Source organism: Pseudopipra pipra, chromosome 28 (genome assembly GCF_036250125.1).
Source record: "Pseudopipra pipra isolate bDixPip1 chromosome 28, bDixPip1.hap1, whole genome shotgun sequence".
Taxonomy (NCBI): domain Eukaryota; kingdom Metazoa; phylum Chordata; class Aves; order Passeriformes; family Pipridae; genus Pseudopipra; species Pseudopipra pipra.
The window spans coordinates 2,203,400-2,221,016 of NC_087576.1; the positions used below are offsets into that span (position 1 = coordinate 2,203,400).

General features: G+C 53.8%; 1 protein-coding gene and 1 long non-coding RNA gene across 3 annotated transcripts; one reads left to right on the forward strand and one right to left on the reverse strand.

Moving 5' to 3' along the window:
* Positions 1–286: 286 nt before the first annotated feature.
* LOC135403790 (uncharacterized) lies at positions 287–1,689 on the reverse strand. Its single transcript, XR_010425492.1, has 2 exons — positions 1,552–1,689; positions 287–1,201 (listed from the first exon to the last, which is right to left on the reverse strand). It is a non-coding gene; the product is annotated as an uncharacterized LOC135403790 (long non-coding RNA).
* On the forward strand, positions 1,659–14,948 carry SLC25A37 (solute carrier family 25 member 37). 2 transcript variants are annotated; one of them, XM_064638114.1, is made up of 4 exons: positions 1,659–2,162; positions 10,652–10,880; positions 12,262–12,318; positions 14,199–14,948. In XM_064638114.1, exons 1-4 carry the CDS (start codon positions 1,980–1,982, stop codon positions 14,717–14,719), a joined length of 990 nt encoding a protein of 329 aa, XP_064494184.1. In that variant the 5' UTR covers positions 1,659–1,979; the 3' UTR covers positions 14,720–14,948. The 2 variants fall into 2 exon arrangements, with proteins under 2 accessions (XP_064494184.1, XP_064494185.1); XM_064638115.1 differs by lacking the exon at positions 12,262–12,318.
* The last annotated feature ends 2,669 nt before the right edge of the window (positions 14,949–17,617 follow it).

The window sequence follows — 17,617 nt, forward strand, 5'->3', positions numbered from 1 at the left end:
TGGCTGGAGGAGCTGCCCCGGGAGCAGGAGCAGAAAGGATTCCTCATGTCACTGCTGCAGGGTTAAAATATAACCTGTTCCTACCTGGGAGCAGCACCTATTCCCCACTGATTCATGTCATTATCAGGGAGCAGGACCTGAGGCTGCGGGGAAAGGGCTCGTTAGGGTAAGTGACACTTTAATTCCCCCTCCCTGCCCTGCCAAAGGCACGGGGAGGAGATTAAAGGGCCTTTGATTCTTGTTTATGGAGGAGAAAACACAGATAAAACCCTGTGGAGCAATAGTGGAAAATGTTCCCCTGCGAGTTTTATTTCGGGCATTTCCCTGAGTCACAGAAGGGGAAGTTTCTGGTGGCCACGTTTGGTTCGTGTGTGGCAGACCCAGGGCGAGCTCCCTGCTGGGATTCCAGGGGGGTTTGCAGCTCTAAAATGTCCCTTGGGCTGGCAAACACAGTGTCAGACGTGTCAGCAGCACGGATTTAGTCCCCTCAGGAGGAAACAAAGGTGTGATAATCCCGTGGCTTCTACCAGGGGGAAAGGAAGGGGAGGTTTAGCAATTCCTGGGTTAAATTTGGTGTTGGCGAAGGGTTCCGGAGTCTCTGCTTTCTCCAGGTGGGTGATTCCTGATCTCAGGGATGGTGGGATGGCCAGGTCTCAGCTCCAGCTCTCCCACCTCCTGCCCAAACCCGGCTTTGGGTGCAGAAAGCACTGCCAGGTCCCCAAAATCAACCAGGCGTGGCCATGTCATTGTTGTTGTCATTGTTGTTTCCTCCAGCTGCTCCATGTTCCCCTGGGAACAGAGGCTTCCCAGCACAAACGTGGGAATGAGGGAGCAGGACAGCACGTGCTGCCCCAGCACCTCTCCAGGGCCCCCCCGGGAGGTGAGGGCAGGAGCAGACCTGGATTTTCTCGCCTCACTTCATGGAGGGGAAAACCAACCACTTTGTTGTCCTGCTTTTCTTCCTCCCCGAGGTGGTTTTCTTCCTCCCCGAGGCTCACTCGGCAATAAATTGCTTCGCATTATCGTGGAAATGGTTAACCTTGATTTCAGCTCACGCCACAAACACCTCCTTCCCTGCAAGGTCGAATTCCAAATAATCCTTTGAGGAGGAATGAAATAAAGTCAGGGCTGTTCCCGGCGCCCTGGGCCACGAAGACTTTGCCTCCTGCTCTCTGAGAGGGTCAAACTGAACTGCTTTGGGCTGATTTCACGGTGGAACAGAGAAATAATAATATAAAGGATATAAATAATAAATTAGAAATACGTAATATAAAATAATTAAAATAGTAAGACAATAAAACATTAATATGTAAAATAATATTATTTTATTTATTTTTATGATTTTATTTTGTTTATTTTTATGATTTTATTTTGTTTATTTTTATTATGTTATTTTATTTATATTAATATTTTTATTTTATTTACTAATTATTTTATTTATGGGTTTTATTATTTTACTTATTATAGCTTATATAAGATTCTATCTTACTTATTATTATTTTATTTCTTATTTTATTTTATTTCTTATTTATTTATTTATTATTTTATTACTTTATTTCCTCCTGAGGGCATTACACCTATGCCGCCCACACGTCTGACACCGCGTTTTCCGTCCTAAACCACGCTTTGGAGCCGGAGCGCCGCATCCTCCCGCGCAAATCCAGCGCAAATCCAGCGCAATTCCAGCGCAGGACCCGCGCCCTCCCCAGCCCCGCCCCCAGCCGGACTTTAGGACCGCGCGTCCCCCTCACCGAGCCCGCCCCCCCAGCAGCGCAGCCAATCGTTACTCTTCATTCCGTCACCTCTCTTTACCATTCGTTCTCCGCGCTGCCAATCTCGTGACATTACAGAGAGCCAGCCAATGAGCGCGTCGGGGCGGGGCGGGGCGCGGCTTTAAAGGGGGGCGGTGGCGCCGCGCGGTCCCTGTGCCCGCCCGGCCCCGCCGTGTCCCCGCGTTGTCCCCCCGCGTCCCCCCGCGCATGGAGCTGAGCTGCGCCCCCGCAGCGCCCCCGGGGCCGGGGCCGCCCCCCGGCCCCGCCGTGGCGGAGGGGGACGAGTATGAGAGCCTGCCCAGCGGCGCCGCGCTCGGCACGCACATGGTGGCCGGGGCGGTGGCGGGAATCATGGAGCACACGGTCATGTACCCCGTGGACTCGGTCAAGGTGCCTGCGGGGGGACACGGGGGGCATCCCCGGGCGTGCGGGGGTCGGGGGTGCTCGGGGTGTAGCGGGAATGCGCGTACCGGGGGATCCCGGGATGCTCCGGGGGTGCGGGGATCGGGGGTGCTCGCGATGCTCCGGGGGGACCTGCCCGGGGTAGCGGGGATGGGGTCGGGGGGTCCCGGGGGTGTACGGGGGTTTGGGGTGCCCCGGGGTACGTGTATGGAGGTCTGGGGGCCGGGATCTGCGCTGGTGCCAGTGGGAGAACACGCGTGGGGTGCTGGGGGTGTGTAAGGGGCGTGCAAAGGGGGTGCGAAGGGTGTTTAGGGTGCGAGAAGTGTCGGGGTGCAGGGAGGGAGGAGTGTGTAAAGGGGGTGCAGAGGGTTGTTGGGGTGCAAGAAGAGGGGGGAGTGTGCAAGGGGTGCAAGGGGCTATTGGGGTACATGGGGTGTAAATAGGGGAGATGTGCAAGGAGTGTTGGGGTGCTGGAAAGCAGGGTGGGTGTTGGGGTGCAGGGTGGACAGTTTATAAGGGGTGTCGGGGTGCAGAGTGTAAGAGATGTTGGGGTGCAGGGTGGGCAGCGTGGGAGGGGTGTTGTGGTGCAGGGTGTAAGGGGTGTTGGGGTGCAGGGTGTAAGAGATGTTGGGGTGCAGGGTGTAAGAGATGTTGGGGTGCAGGGTGGGCAGCGTGGGAGGGGTGTTGTGGTGCAGGGTGTAAGGGGTGTTGGGGTGTAGTGTATAAGGGGTGTTGGGGTGCAGGGTGTAAGATGTTGGGGTGCAGGGTGGGCAGCGTGGGAGGGGTGTTGGGGTGCAGTGTTTAAGGGATGTTGGTGTGCAGTGTTTAAGGGATGTTGGGGTGCAGGGTGTAAGAGATGTTGGGGTGCCAAGTAGGGAAAATGTGTGGGGAGTGTTGGGGTGCAGGGAGGGGACAGTGTCTGACAGGTGATGGGGTGTGGGAGGGGGAAAAGGGTGCAGGGGGTTGTTGGGGGTGTGGGGGGTGTTGGGGTGCAGGGAGGGGCTCAGTGTGTAAGGGGGGTCGAGGTATGTGGGGTGTAAATATGGAAAGTGTGCAAGGAGTGTCAGGTAGCATGTGAGGAGTGTTGGGGTGCAAGGGAGGGAAGTGTGCAGGGGGTGTTGGGGTGCAGGGAAGGCAGGAGTGTCCAAGGAGCTTTGGGGTGCAAGCAGCAGGGGAGTGTGTGAAGGGTGTTGAGGTCCAAGAGGGGGAACTTGTGCCAGGGATGTTGGGGTGTGCAGGGGGTGTTGGGGTGCACAGGGCCCCCCAGGGCAGAGAATGTCCCTGGCAGGGAGCAGAGTTGCACCAGGCTGTGGGAGTGGGCACGAGGTGCTGGGGTGTGCGGGGAGCAGGTCCCTGAGGTGTCACCCCAAAACATCCCGTGGGACTGGAGCTGTGCCCCCCAGAATGTCCCGTGGGACTGGAGCTGTGCCCCCCAAAATGTCCCGTGGGACTGGAGCTGTGCCCCCCAGAATGTCCCGTGGGACTGGAGCTGTGCCCCCCAAAATGTCCCGTGGGACTGGAGCTGTGCCCCCCAGAATGTCCCGTGGAACTGGAGCTGTGCCCCCCAAAACGTCCCGTGGGACTGGAGCTGTGCCCCCCAAAACATCCCGTGGAACTGGAGCTGTGCCCCCCAAACATCCCATGGAACTGGAGCTGTGCCCCCCAAAATGTCCTGTGGAACTGGAGCTGTGCCCTCCCCCTGGACCCATCCTGAGCTTTGCACACCCAGGGGTGCAAAGGTGAAGCCCCAGTGCTGCTCCCTGGCATGGGAGATGCCACCAGTTCCCTCTTGGCCTGGGTCAGGAGCCCCCTGGGCAGCTTCTCCCTCCCACAGTGTTGGAATTCCAGCCCAGCTGGTGGGACAGGGTGGTGTGGCCACACCAGGGTGGCTGTGGGGTGGCACAAACCCCGCTTTGTGTCGCAGCAGGGGTGGCTTTGTTGGGGTCAGGGCTTGTGAAGGGGCTGCTGGGTGGGTTCTGGTGTGGATGAGTCTGCAAGGGAAGGCTTCCCAGAGTGGGAGGAAGCAGCAGGAATGGGATTCCCTCCCTCTGCCCTGCCAGCTTGCTGCTCTGGGCCCTTAAAAAAGAGGAAAAACTGGGAAAACCCAACCCCCCTATATGCTGTACTGCTGGCGTGGATGGATCCTCTGTGTTCAGCAGGAAAGAAGATGCTCTAATTCCTCCTCTTTTCCATGCAGAGATCCCTGAAAGAGTAGAAAGAGGAGAGGAGAGGAATTGCCTTGGCTTTGGGACGCTGCAGGTGTTGCCAGTGTGCAGGGATAAGCACTCGAAGGAAAATATTCCCTGTTTTTTTGCTGTGTTATCCCTCTGGGTCTGGCCCTGCTGGACCTGGATGGTAAATTTGGGTTGTTCCCCCTGGGATGTGACAGGATGGGGACACCTGAGTGTGGCACCAGCTCTTCACACAAACCAACCTGGGGTTTTCTGCCCCATCCCTCCTGAATTGTGGGGCTGCTTGAGGAGTTGTGGGGCTGCTTGAGGAGTTGTGGGGCTGCTTGAGGAGTTGTGGGGCTGCTTGAGGAGTTGTGGGGCTGCTTGAGGAGTTGTGGGGCTGCTTGAGGAGTTGTGGGGCTGCTTGAGGAGTTGTGGGGCTGCTTGAGGAGTTGTGGGGCTGCTTGAGGAGTTGTGGGGCTGCTTGAGGAGTTGTGGGGCTGCTTGAGGAGTTGTGGGGCTGCTTGAGGAGTTGTGGGGCTGCTTGAGGAATTGTGGAGCTGTTCGAGGGCATTTCCTCTGCGGGGGGAAAGGGGAGGGAGAAAACGAAAGTGGTTGTCCCCGTTTCCCGAAGCAGGAGGTGCTTTGGAGGAAAAGCCAAGCCCTGATGATTGCACCGGGCTGTGAATTCCCTGGCTGTGCCCCGGGCTGGGAATAATCCAGCTCAGCAAAGTGCCTTGGAGTGTTTGGGAGCAGATAAAGTGCTCTGGGCTGCGGGAAAACTCCCGTGGAGCCCGGCCAAGGCCACCCCATGTGTGTGAGGCACTGAAATCCCGAGCTCCAGGCTCGAGTCCTGCTCCCACTGCTGGGGGAAAAGGGGAGATTGACCCTGAAAAAGAGCTTTTTTTTGTTTTATTTTGGTTTTTTGTGACCCCAGAAGGGTTTTTCTTTTTGTGATGGGAGTAAAAGCAGCTCCTCCACTTCCCCAGGAGAGCTGTGCCACCCTCCAGGAAAGCTCCTTCCTCGTGGAAAACAATTCCTGGGCTTGGGAATGGCAGAGCAGGGGCTGGAGGAGGTTGGGGGGTTGTTGGATGTTGCAGAAAGAGGCTGTTTCAGGCACCTGGGGAGATCCTGCTGGGAAGGGAATGTTTTGGTTCCAGCGAGTCATTTCCTCTGAAAGAGAAACTGGAAACGCTGGAATTTGGGGGGTTGTTGCTTCAGACACTTGCACAACTTCCGAGGTCGTGGAATCCCGGAGTGGTTTGGGCGGGAAGGGACCTTAAACCATCCCAATTCCACGCCCTGCCATGGGCAGGGACACCTTCCACTAGCCCAGGTGGCCTTGGACACTTCCCAGACAGAATTCCATCCCAGCCCCTGCCCACCCTCACAGGGAGGAATTTCTCCCCAGCATCCCATCGAAATTTACCCCATTTTCCATCATTAGCTGAAACATTGAATGATAAATGGTATTTTTTTTACCCTCAGGTAAAGCCCCCCTGGAGCTCCAGCCTCACCCACCCCTGTAATCCTCTGTCTTCCCCCCTGAACACTGCTGGTGTTGCCACCCTGGCCTGGATTTGGGATTTTAGCTGGGTGCTGGTGGTGTTTCTCACAGTGCTGGGGCTTGTTTTGCTTGGACAGCTGTCCTGGGAAGGCTGATCCATCTCCACATTTACTGGAGGGAGCTCAGCGTGTCAGGGACTCCCAAAGGGAGTTTGTGGAGGATTCCCCTGGAGCCTCCCCCCGGAGCCACTGGGTGATTTCTCTGCTGGAGCTGATTTCCCCCAGGCTGTGAAAACATCCCTGGAGGATGTGAAGGAAGTTTTCCTCCCCTGGGGACTAATTGGTGATGGGAGAGAGCTCAGGGAGAAGCTGGAGGTGTCGCAGGGCTGGAACCTCCCTTCTTGCAGTGGCACTGGGGGCAAAAGCTCCTTCTCCAGGAGAACCTGACCTGCTCCTGGCCCAGCTGGGCCACAGGAGGTCTGCAGGCTGATTTTTCCTGTGGTTTTGTGTGGTCCTGGCAGGCACAGGAGGTTCTGTGCTGTCACACAGGGGTGAAGGTGGGAGAAACATCTCCCTCTACCCCTGTGATGCCAGAGAGGGGAAGGAGGACGAGTTCAGGGCTTTGGTGGGAGGGATGGGGTGAGGATTTCAGTGGTTCAGTTGGACTTTGGAGCTTCCCTGCCTGTCCCTGAGGTCCTGTGAGCCCACCAGGTGACCTGGGAGCTGTGTGATTGTGGTTTATTCAGGCTCTGTGGTTATTTAGGCTTTTGGTGGTGGCAGGTTCTGCAGCTCCAGGAGGAGCAGCTCCTCTTGTTCCAGCTCAGAGATGGTGTTGGGGTGCTGGAAAGTCACGGCTGAGCTGTTTTCCAGACACAACTGGCTGCCATGAGCTCACCTGGGAGATGTTCCAGCTGATAAACCCCCTGAAAATGGGGATTCAGAGCTTGAGTGTGCCTTCTCCAGCTGGCAGGATCTGCTGCAGAAAGGCTGCTGGTTTCCTGGTGAAGGCATATTGTGTTCTCAGAGCTGGTTGTGTCACGTGAACTCGGGGGGGGGAAAGCATGTTGTGTTCAGGAGGAGGAAAAAAAAAGGAGAAAAAAAGAAAGAAAAACAAAGCCAAGTGAAGTCTGGGTGTGTTTGTCCAGTGCCACGTCCAAGCAGTGACACCCCCCCCTTGGGCAGGAGCTGCAAAACCCAGCCCTGACTCGTGGTGGGGAAACAACTGTGGGGAGAAAACCACCCTGGATATTCCCAAAAAGGTCACCCAGGGAGCTGAGCTCGCCCACAAGCAGCAGCTCACCTGTTTGAGGGGGCTGTGGAGCTGCTTGAGGAATTATGGAGCTGCTTGAGGAATTACCAAAATAGCCCCAGCCTGGCACTTTGGGTGACAGAGTTTTTTTTATGCCCAAGCTTTGGAACCAGGACTAGCAGGGCCCGTGAGCTCCTGCCTTATGCAACGAGGATTAATTGAAGTAGGTGGAGAAGTATTTCTTGGCTGCTTATCAGGGGGGTGAGGCTCCCAGAGCAGCTTGTTGGCTGCAGATAGGTGACAGGAGGAGCTGGGGGGGGTGAGGGCTGCCCTGCTCAGGGCACATCTCCAGCCTCCACACCTGAGAAACTGCAGCCTTTGGGCTGTTTGTCCTATTTAATGTTGGGGGGGTTTTGGCTACTCTTTGGGCTGCTTGCTTGTTAAATCCTGATTTTTGGTTATTCTTTGGGCTGCCTGTCCTGTTGAATCCTGGTTTTGGTTATTCCTTGGGCTCTTAGTCCTGGTTTTGCTTGCTCCTTGGGCTATTCATCCTGTTTAATCCTGAGTTTGGCTACTCTTTGGGCTGCTTGCCTATTAAATCCTGGTTTGGGTTATTCCTTGGGCTGTCTGTCCTGGTTTTGGTTATTCCTTGGGCTGTTACTCCTGGTTTGGATTATTCCTTGGGCTGTCTGTCCTGGTTTCTCCACAGCCCCAGCTGCAGAGCAGGCTGTGCTGGTGGTGATTCAAACTGCAGCCTGTGTGGGTTACTCTGGGCTATGGTGTGAGTTTTGAAAACCCCTTTAGGGTGGCTCAGATCACCCAAAAAAAATTAAATTGGTGTTTTGATGTGAGGGAAGCCTCCCCACTTTACATCCCTGCTCCATGGAAACCTGCCCTGCTCCTGACCAGGCTGGGGCACAGGGGGGCTGTAAATTGATTTTCCTGTGGCTCTGTGGGGTTTTAGGAGGTTCAGGAGAGTCCTGTGCTGTCATGGGAGCTCCTGGGGTGAAGTGGGAGAAACTGGGCCCTCAGTGAGGGTGGAAATACTTGGGGTTAGTTCCCACCAACACCCAAATAGAAATGGTGCTTGCTGCTTTCCAGGCATCCCAGTGACAGACTGGGCTGAGACTGGGATCTGCTGGGTCAGGGCGATGCCTTCAAGTTCAAACTGGCAGAGAAATGAAAACTGGAGCCCAAATGCCAGGTGGAAGCAGCTTGGCAGAGGTGGCTCCTGCTGAGTCACGCTGACAGCAGGGTTTTCTCCAGGGCACCACAAAAATCCAGCCCTTCCCCAGGAGCATCCGTGGCCTGGGAAGGTGCAGGAACCCAGCAGGGGAAGGTGCATAAAACCCAGGAGGGGATTGCTCTGTGACAGGTTTAAAACCTGGTTTTAAACTCCCAGCTAATTCAGGTCCTTGCTGCCTTCCCAGGAGGGTTTTTGGGGAGCCTGTGGGTTTATTTTCAGCCCCATTCCAGGGCACAGAGGGCTGTGGAACAGGAAGCTTTGCTGGAGGCTGCCAAATTCCCTGGTGTGGGGTGATGCCTTTCAGCAGTACCAGCTGCTGCTGGAGTTTGGAATTCTGCTGGCTGCTGAGCCAAGGTCCCTTTGCAGAGAATTCCTGGGGGATTTTTTTCTTTTTTTGCAGAGTATTTGCTGCAGATCCAGTGATTTGCTTGGCTTGGCCTCGTGTAAAGCCACCTTGGGTTTATTATCCCGGGTTAAAGTCCTGAACTTGGCTCTGATCCCTTCCTTGGTCTAACCCAGAGTGTGTGTGAAAGTGCTTTGTGGTTTCTGGTGCCTTGGGTGGTTTTAGAGAATCGAGACTTCAAACCTGAAAATGCTTTTAATTGACTTCTGCCTTGGAAGCTGAGCTGCAGCTAATTACCAGAGGGCCCTGATGAGCTTGGAGGGCTGTGTCCCCCAAGGAAGGGATCCTCCCTGTCACCTTCTGCTGCAGTTCTGGAGCTTCCCCTTGGAAAAGCATCCACTGCAGGGGGTTGCAGGTTGCTCAGCACCCCTTTCCCAGGGCTGTGGCTTTCCCAGGAGCCCAGTGTTTGTGTTTCCAGGCGTGAGGCTGCACCAAGGGCTGTGTATCCCTTCATCTGGTTTCGGTGGGATGGGGGTGGATCAGCCACAAAAGCCCTCCCAGAGCATCCAGTCCAACCCGTGCCCCATCCGAGTGCCACGTCCAGTCCTTCCTTGGGCACCTCCAGGGATGGAGACTCCACCTCCTCCCTGGGCAGCCCCTTCCAGTGCTGCAGGTGGGAAGGATTTGGGGGCATCCCAGTGTCAGGATTTGCTGGGATGGCTGTGGAGGTTCAAGCTTCACCAGTGTCTCTCCCATCCCTGCTGGGAGGGAGTTCACTGGGTCTGTGCCCTGCAAAGTCATTGTCACCTCCAGGGCTCAGAGCCCTGGGGTGTGATGGCATCAGTCTGCAGAGCCCTGGAATGAGCTGAAAGGCATTTTCCTCATGGAAAAACTGGATAAGGAGGGGATGGCAGTGGGTTTGGGTGCCAGGAGCTCAGCTGGCCTAAAAATCCCTGGGAGAAAAACCCACTGAAGACCGACGGGCAGTGGCACTTGGTGGGTGCAGAGCACCAGGAGCTGGGGGGGCAAACAGGGTGAAGGGCCCTCCAGACTGCTGGGGGACAGTGTCACCCTCTGGCTCTGCCTTCCCTCCTCCTGGGGGGGTTCCTGTGCCTTCCCAGCTCCCTCAGGTTGCCCTTCTAGGAACCCTGTTGCCCAACGGAGCATCACTGCTGAGCAACTGCAGGCCAGACAAGCTGGGGCAGAGTCAGGGGTGTTGTTAAGCAAGAGGCAATTACAGACCTAACTGTATTTCTTCACTTGGAACAACCACACACCAGCTTAATTCCTTGGACTTTCCATGGATAAACAAGAGCAGAGGTTACACTTCCCTCCTCTGGTGTCGCAATGGATTCGATCTGGCCTCGGTGTGGGGACCAAACCCACCCCTCTAAAGCTCTTGGAAGTCTTTCAAGAAGGACATGGAGGGGCTGGAGCAGGTCCAGAGAAGGGCAACAAGGCTGGGGAAGGGACTGGAGCACAAGTGCTGTGAGGAGAGGCTGAGGGAGCTGGGGCTGTTCAGCCTGGAGAAGAGGAGGCTCAGGGGAGACCTCCTCACTCTCTGCAACTCCCTGACAGGAGGGGGGAGCCAGGGGGGGTTGGTCTCTTTTCCCAGGCAACCATCAGCAAGACAAGAGGGCTGGGTCTGCAGCTGTGCCAGGGGAGGGTTAGGTTGGAGATGAGGAAGAATTTCTTTGCAGAGAGGGTGCTCAGTCATTGGAATGGGCTGCCCAGGGAAGGGGTGGATTCTCCATCCCTGGAGGTTTTTAAGCTGTGACTGGATGTGGCATCAGTGCCATGGGCTGGGAACCACGGCGGGGTTGGATCAAGGGTTGGACTGGATGATCTGGGAGGTCCCTTCCAACCCAGCTGATTCTCTGATTCTGTGAACTCGTGGATTTTGTGCTTGTTGAGTGAAAAGCTGGGTAACCAAGGCCTCTCCCTCCGTGTGCTTTGTTGCAGACAAGGATGCAGAGCTTGCAGCCGGACCCCAAAGCCCAGTACAGGAGCGTGTACGAAGCTCTGAAGAAGATTGTCCTCACTGAGGGGCTCTGGAGGCCTTTACGTGGGATTAATGTCACCATGCTGGGGGCTGGCCCTGCCCATGCCATGTACTTTGCCTGCTATGAGAAAATGAAAAAGTCCCTCAGTGACACTCTCCAGCAGGGAGGAAACAGCCACCTGGCCAATGGTATTTTGGGGGATTTGTTACCCCAAAAAAAAACCACCCCCACCCCACTTGTGGTTTGGTCAGCCTGTCCCTTGCTTGCTTCCCACTCTCCCTGTGCTCTGCTCCTGGAATGTCTGCTCCAGGCAGCCAAATAATCCCCCTGGGAGGAGGCAGGAGGCAAAGAGGTGGCACCTGCCCCCGGGTTGAGCCCTTCTTGGTGGTCACCTTGTTCCTCTGACACCCCTGGCCTGTCCTGGCACTGGGCAGTGCTTGGCAGGTCTCTCTTCCAGAGGGTAGAGGAGGCTGGGCTGGGTGTCAGCAGTGGAGTAGAGAAGCCCTTCCTGACCTCATGGCACTCGTGTTTGCCCTCCAAATTCAGGCTGGTTTAGGTTCCTGCACTGCTCTTTAACCCCCAAATATCCCAGCAGGAGTCCTCAGTGCAGAGGACAAGAGGTGTTCAGGTGCAGTTGTGCTGATTCTGTGTTGTCACAGAACCATTAAAGTTGGAAAAGGCCTTCAGGAGCATCAGGTCCAGCCTTTGAAGGTGTCCCCTAAAGGTATAACCTTGTGTTGAAGGCATCACTCCAACCTCTGGGTGGTTTGGAGCTCAGGTTGTTCCATCTGTCCCTGGCAGCTCCAACATGAAGTGCCCTCCTCCATCCTCTGTGTGCTCAATTTGGCTTTTATCAGGAATATTTTGCTTTTCAGCCCAGAAATACCTCTGTAACAGCAGAAACCCTTTAAATGAACAGCCAGGGTGTTAGAAAAAGGTTTGTGCAGGAGACCTGACGTGGTGTGAGAGCAGGAATCTGCCGTGGACTCACTTCACTCAGTTCAGGGAGTAAAACATCCTTCTTCTTGCTGCTTTTTGCCAGGAATACCTTTCCCATGTCTGCCTTTCAAGTAGCTACAGGCTTTTTGGTACCAGCAGGAAAACTGGAGCTCTGGGTTAATGAGAAATGACCAAAAGTCATTTGGGCAAGAGAGAATTTGAGGTGGGAACCCAGATCAAAGGGGAAGGTGTGGCTGGAGAGGCCCTTCCTGGAGCCAACTGCGGGATCCTTCATGGCTGGTTGGACTTGGCACAGTGTGGGCAATTAGTGTTTGAAAAGTAAAGGGCTGAGTAAAGGGCTGAAAACACCTAATTATGGATGTGCTGGGGTGGTTGCAAACATTGCTCATGTCTCAGTCATTTTGGGGGGGGGGTTGTGGTGTGGACAAACCCCTGGGAGTCGTCGGGAATGGTGGCTGTGAGTGCATCCTGGTGTCCCTGGGTGGCTTTTGCTGCCCTGGGAGTCACTGCAGTGTCCCTGGGTGCTCCCCCAGCTGCCTCCATGGGTGGCAGTGCCCGGGCAAGCCCTGGCTCCTGTTTGCCTCTCTCAAGGCTGCTCTTGCCCCGCAGGGATCGCCGGGAGCGTGGCCACGCTGCTCCACGACGCCGTGATGAATCCCGCCGAAGGTAAGGCCTGGGAGGGGCAGGGCTGCTCCCCCCGGGGGCACTCACCAAAAATACACTGTCTAATTCCAAGCAGCAAGGCAGGAGAGGGATAGAACAGCACAGGGGGTTTGTTGCAGCAGATCTCTGACGTTTATATCCTCGGTGTAACATAAACGTTGCTTTATGGTTGGTGTTCCTTTATAAACATACCTTAGGGTTGGCTGCCCTGGAGCAAACTCATCATAACTTAGCATTTGTGGTGACAAATTCCCCCTTTTTTTTGGTTTTTAAATTAGAAAACAAGGTTTGGGAGAAACTCTGACTAATTACTCCTTGAACACAAGATGTCGAACAGGGGACATGTAGTAAAATGCACAAAACTTCAAATAATGTGCAATGAGCATCTTCTCAAATTTAGCACTAACATTAAAAACATTTAACCTGTCAAAAAAGCCTATCAGATAAACATTTGTTAGATATAGAAAGGTAAACAAGGAACAAATGCAAAAGAAAGAATTTTGGACAATGTTAGACGAAATAACCATGGATCAATTTAAAACATGTTTAGTTGGCTTAAACAAACTACTTAACTTATTCCCATTATTCTCTATCAGAAATTAATTTTTTTAAGTTATCCTTTTAGTTAACTTAAACAAACTACTTAACTTATTCCCATTATTCTCTATCAGAAATTAATTCTATTTAAGTTATCCTTTTAACACTTTATTAAAACCAACTTATAATTAAATAGTTTTGAACTCAGTGAAATGAGGCCCCTCGGTGTAAAATGCAGCTAAAATGACAATTCTCTGGCCTGCAGCTCCTCACTGCACTCCTGAGCTGGCCCAGAGTCAGGTTTTTCTGAGGGGAGAAATCTCTGGTGTGTCAAATCCTTTTAATTATGCCCTGATGAAGTGAATTAAATTAGTTGGCTTGAGTCAGTGGAAGCTGCTCCAGTAAGTGGGGCTGGAGGTGGGTCTGTTCCACTTCCCAGGTGAGGGACAGTGATTAATTCACTTTTCTAGGACTAAAGAGTCAGTTAAGCTAGAACTAAAAGGTCATTAATTAAGCTGGAGGAGAGGAGTTCATTAGCCCATGGCAGTGCAGAGCTCTGACCTGCTTCCCTCCCTGTGATGAGTCTTTTGGGGGCACTGGGAAGTTTGGGGTGGCTCACTTTGGGCTTGGAAGGGGAGGTTGGGTCGGGAGTTTGGGCTTGGAAAGGCAGGTTGGCTCTGGGTGACTCAGTTTGGATGTGGAAGGAGATGTTGGCTCTGGGTGGCTCAGTTTGGCCATGGAGGGTGAGGTTGGCTCTGGGTGGCTCAATCTGGATTTGGAAGGTGAGGTTGGGTCTGGGTGGCTCAGTCTGGATTTGGAAGGTGAGGTTGGGTCTGGGTGGCTCAGTCTGGATTTGGAAGGTGAGGTTGGCCCTGGGTGGCTCAGTCTGGATTTGGAAGGTGAGGTTGAGTCTGGGTGGCTCAGTTTGGGGGGTGTGGAAGGAGCTGTTGGGTCCGGGTGGCTCAGTCTGGATTTGGAAGGTGAGGTTGGCTCTGGGTGGCTCAGTTTGGCCATGGAAGGGGAGGTTGGCTCTGGGTGGCTCAGTCTGGATTTGGAAGGGGAGGTTGGCTCTGGGTGGCTCAGTCTGGGTGTGGAAGGCGAGGTTGGCTCTGGGTGGCTCAGTCTGGATTTGGAAGGCGAGGTTGGCTCTGGGTGGCTCAGTGTGGAAGGAGATGTTGGGTCTGGTGGCTCAGTCTGGATTTGGAAGGTTGGCTCTGGGTGGCTCAATCTGGATTTGGAAGGCGAGGTTGGCTCTGGGTGGCTGTGGCTGGAGCAGGGCTCAGTGTGGGCGCTGAGCTGACCAGCCCAGCTGTGCTGGAGCTCACAGCCCTCTCTCCCCTCCCCAGTGGTGAAGCAGCGGATGCAGATGTTCAACTCGCCCTACAAGTCGGTGCTGTCCTGCGTGAGGACCGTGCAGAGGACCGAGGGCTTCGGGGCCTTCTACCGCAGCTACACCACCCAGCTGACCATGAACGTGCCCTTCCAGGCCATCCACTTCATCACCTACGAGTTCCTGCAGGAGCACATCAACCCCCGCCGCGAGTACAACCCGCGCTCCCACATCGTGGCGGGGGCCGTGGCGGGCGCCGTGGCCGCCGCCGCCACCACCCCGCTGGACGTCTGCAAGACCCTCCTGAACACGCAGGAGAACACGGCCCTGAGCTCCCTCAACATCAGCGGGCACCTCTCGGGCATGCTGAACGCCTTCAGGACCGTCTACCAGCTGGGGGGGCTGCCTGGCTTCTTCAGGGGGGTCCAAGCCCGGGTCATCTACCAGATGCCCTCGACGGCCATCGCGTGGTCGGTGTACGAGTTCTTCAAGTACTTCCTCACAAAGCACAAGCTGGAGAAAAGAACATCCTTGTGAAGGTTGGGCAGGAGCCTCAGTGGCCCCTCTGTGGGTCCCCTCTGTGTGTGTCACCCCCCAGCCAGCTCTGGGACACAGATCCCACTGAGGAACACGTTTCTGGAGGGTTCCCACCCCGACATCCTCCTCCAGGGGAGGTCCTGGGTCCTCCTGGCTTTAAACAAAAAAGTTTATAAAGACTTCTAATAATATATATATATATATATTTAATAACTTTATTTTCGGAGGAGCCAACTTGCCAACTGCTATTTTTGTTTTCTTCTGGATAAGATTGAAGGTGTAGTTTCCTCCTTTCCTTAGGTTGGACAAAACCTAAGCTGGGTGGGTTGTTTGGGGGTTTTTTTGGGGGTTTTGTTGTGTTTTTTTTTTTTTACAGCAGAATATCCTGTCACAGAACTTAACTTTTATAGAAATATAAAAGAGGTGGATAATGTTTATCCTTTATTTTTCTATGGAAGCATTTGGGTTGTTTTCTAAAAGTGCTATTACAGCTGGATGTGAAGCTGTTTAAAAAGGGCTGAGTTCTTCCATCCCGTGGGAGGAAGACACAAAAGCATTTATTTTTATAGCCAGATTGGCTTTAATTTTACAGCATTTAACCCCCAAATGGTGACCTGGATTCTCACCTGGGTGTCAGGTACTTGGTGGCCCCTTGTTGGGATGGGGAGGAGAAGGAATTTTGGAGAGCACCCTGAAATCCCTGGTCACTTTGTGGGGGGGTGGGGTGGAAAAAGGGGAAAACTCCTTTCCATTGTTTTACAAGGAGACTCTTTAAGATGTAGATTTTTTAAAGTACTTATTTTGCAGACTCTCTTATCTTTAAAGGTACATTTTTATGGCGTGTGACAGCTGAGCAACCTTCATCCTCCCTTAATTTATTCCCAGTTTTCTCCCTAAAGCCCTGATCCTGCTGCCAGGAGCAACCTGGGCTCCCAGTGGGTCCATGGAGCTGCTCTGCTCCCAGGAAAAGGGGAGCACCTGGAGCTTCTGTTTACAGTTTGGCCCCTGAGTCGCAGGGGTCACGTCCTGGCAGCTCCCAAACCAGCAGCAGAAACCTTGGGAAAGCCTTAGGGAAGAACCAAAGCCACCTCCCAGCTTGTGTTTGACAGAGCTCTGTTGAGGAGGGGGAAAAAATCCACCCTGGGGGGAGGAAAATCCACCCTGGGGGGAGAAAAATCCACCCTGGGAGGCAAAAAATCCACCCTGGGAGGCAAAAAATCCACTCTGGGGGGGGGAAATCCACCCTGGGGAGGCAAAAAATCCATCCTGGGGGGAGGAAAATCCACCCTGAGGGGGCATAAATCCACCCTGGGGGAAAAAAATCCACCCTGGGGAGAAAATCCACCCTGGGGAGGTTCCTGGTGCCCTGGGTTTGGTTTTCCTGCTGTGGGAATGCTGAGCTTTGGGGCAGGGTGGCAGCCTCCCTGTGTGCCCTGCTCCTCCTGGGAAGGGCTCTCCCCACCCCAAATCCCCCCCTTTTAGCCCCTTGGGTGATCCAGGAGGGATTTGAGGAGCCTGGATGTGCAACCAGGAGTTCCAGGGCACCAGCTGGTCCATCCCCCCCCTCCCTGGGACTTGCCCTGCTCTGCACCCTGGGATGTGGCTTTGGGAGCAGCTTTAGGGCTGGGATGTGTCCCTGGAGTGTCCCACCAGCCAGTTGTGTCCCTTAGGATGACACTAATCCCATCTAATCCCTTTGCTCTGGGTTTTTTTTTTTTGGAGAAGGTGAATCCAAGAGCTCCTCTCTGTGCCTTGTGTAATAGAAACCTCGTGGGGAAACGAGCTTTGCTCGATGCTTTAATTTTTTTGTCTTTAAAGGAACTAATCACTGTGTCAAACTCACCCTGTGTCTTAAAAGTGGCCAAGTTCAGCTGGTTTTGCACTGAGTGTTTCCAGGGAGGTGAAATTTTGGGGTCACTTTGATGCTGAAGAGGCAAATTGTAGCGTCCTGGGGGGTGGTGGCAGCTTTTAGTACCAGTGCAGGAGCCAGACTTGGAGTGGTGCCTCCTGCATCACCCCCTTGCTCTGGCTGCTGCTTTGATATTCCTGCCTTCCCTCTGGGGTTCTGGGAGAGCCTCATCTCCTGCTTGGAGCCTGGATTTGCCTGTGGAGAAGTCAGGATGTTGGTTGAGTTTTTGGCCAGCTGAGCATCTCCTTGGAGAGGGGAGAGCAGGGGAACCTCCTGAGCACCAATAATTAATAATTATCAACAAATAATTATTAATTAAATCCCGGGTTTTCTTGGAGGTTTGCTCTTCCTTGAGCTGGGAGGGGATTTAATAATCAAAACCCAGCTTTTCTTGGGAATTTGCTCTTCCTCGAGCTGGGAGTGGATAAAGGAGCACTTGGACATTTATCAGGCTCTCCCTGGATTTCTGGCTCTCCCATAAAACCAACCCAGCTGGGGGAATAACTGCAGAGGTCTCTTCCCTCCAGCAGGAAACACTTCTTGATGCTGGATCCCCCTTCCCAAGGCCCCTCCTCTCTCCTAGTTTGCATTTGAAAGCCGAGCTTTGAGCCTGAAGTTTGATTTTTAGCCTGGTCTGTGAAACATGTTCTGCTGCTTCCTCTGCAAGAAACGCACATCACTCCTTATTTAAGGGGAGGAGGAGGAACTTTGCAGTTCTTCAGTTGTATTGTTTGGGGGGTTTTCTTGGGTTGGAAAAAAAAAAAAAAGTGTTCTCTTAAATGTGTATTTAAAACAATGCAGGAGTTCTTTTGTGAGATGCTGCTACAGTTGTTATCACTGGAGCTCAAGGAAATAAAATATCCCGATTTTTGTGCTGGTGGGCTCGTGTTTGGGGGTTTTTTTTGGGAAGGCTTTGCCAGGCTGATCCCTGAGGGAATGGTGCCTTCTAGTGTCGCCGGAGCTCTTGGCAGGCTCAGCTCCTCCAACCC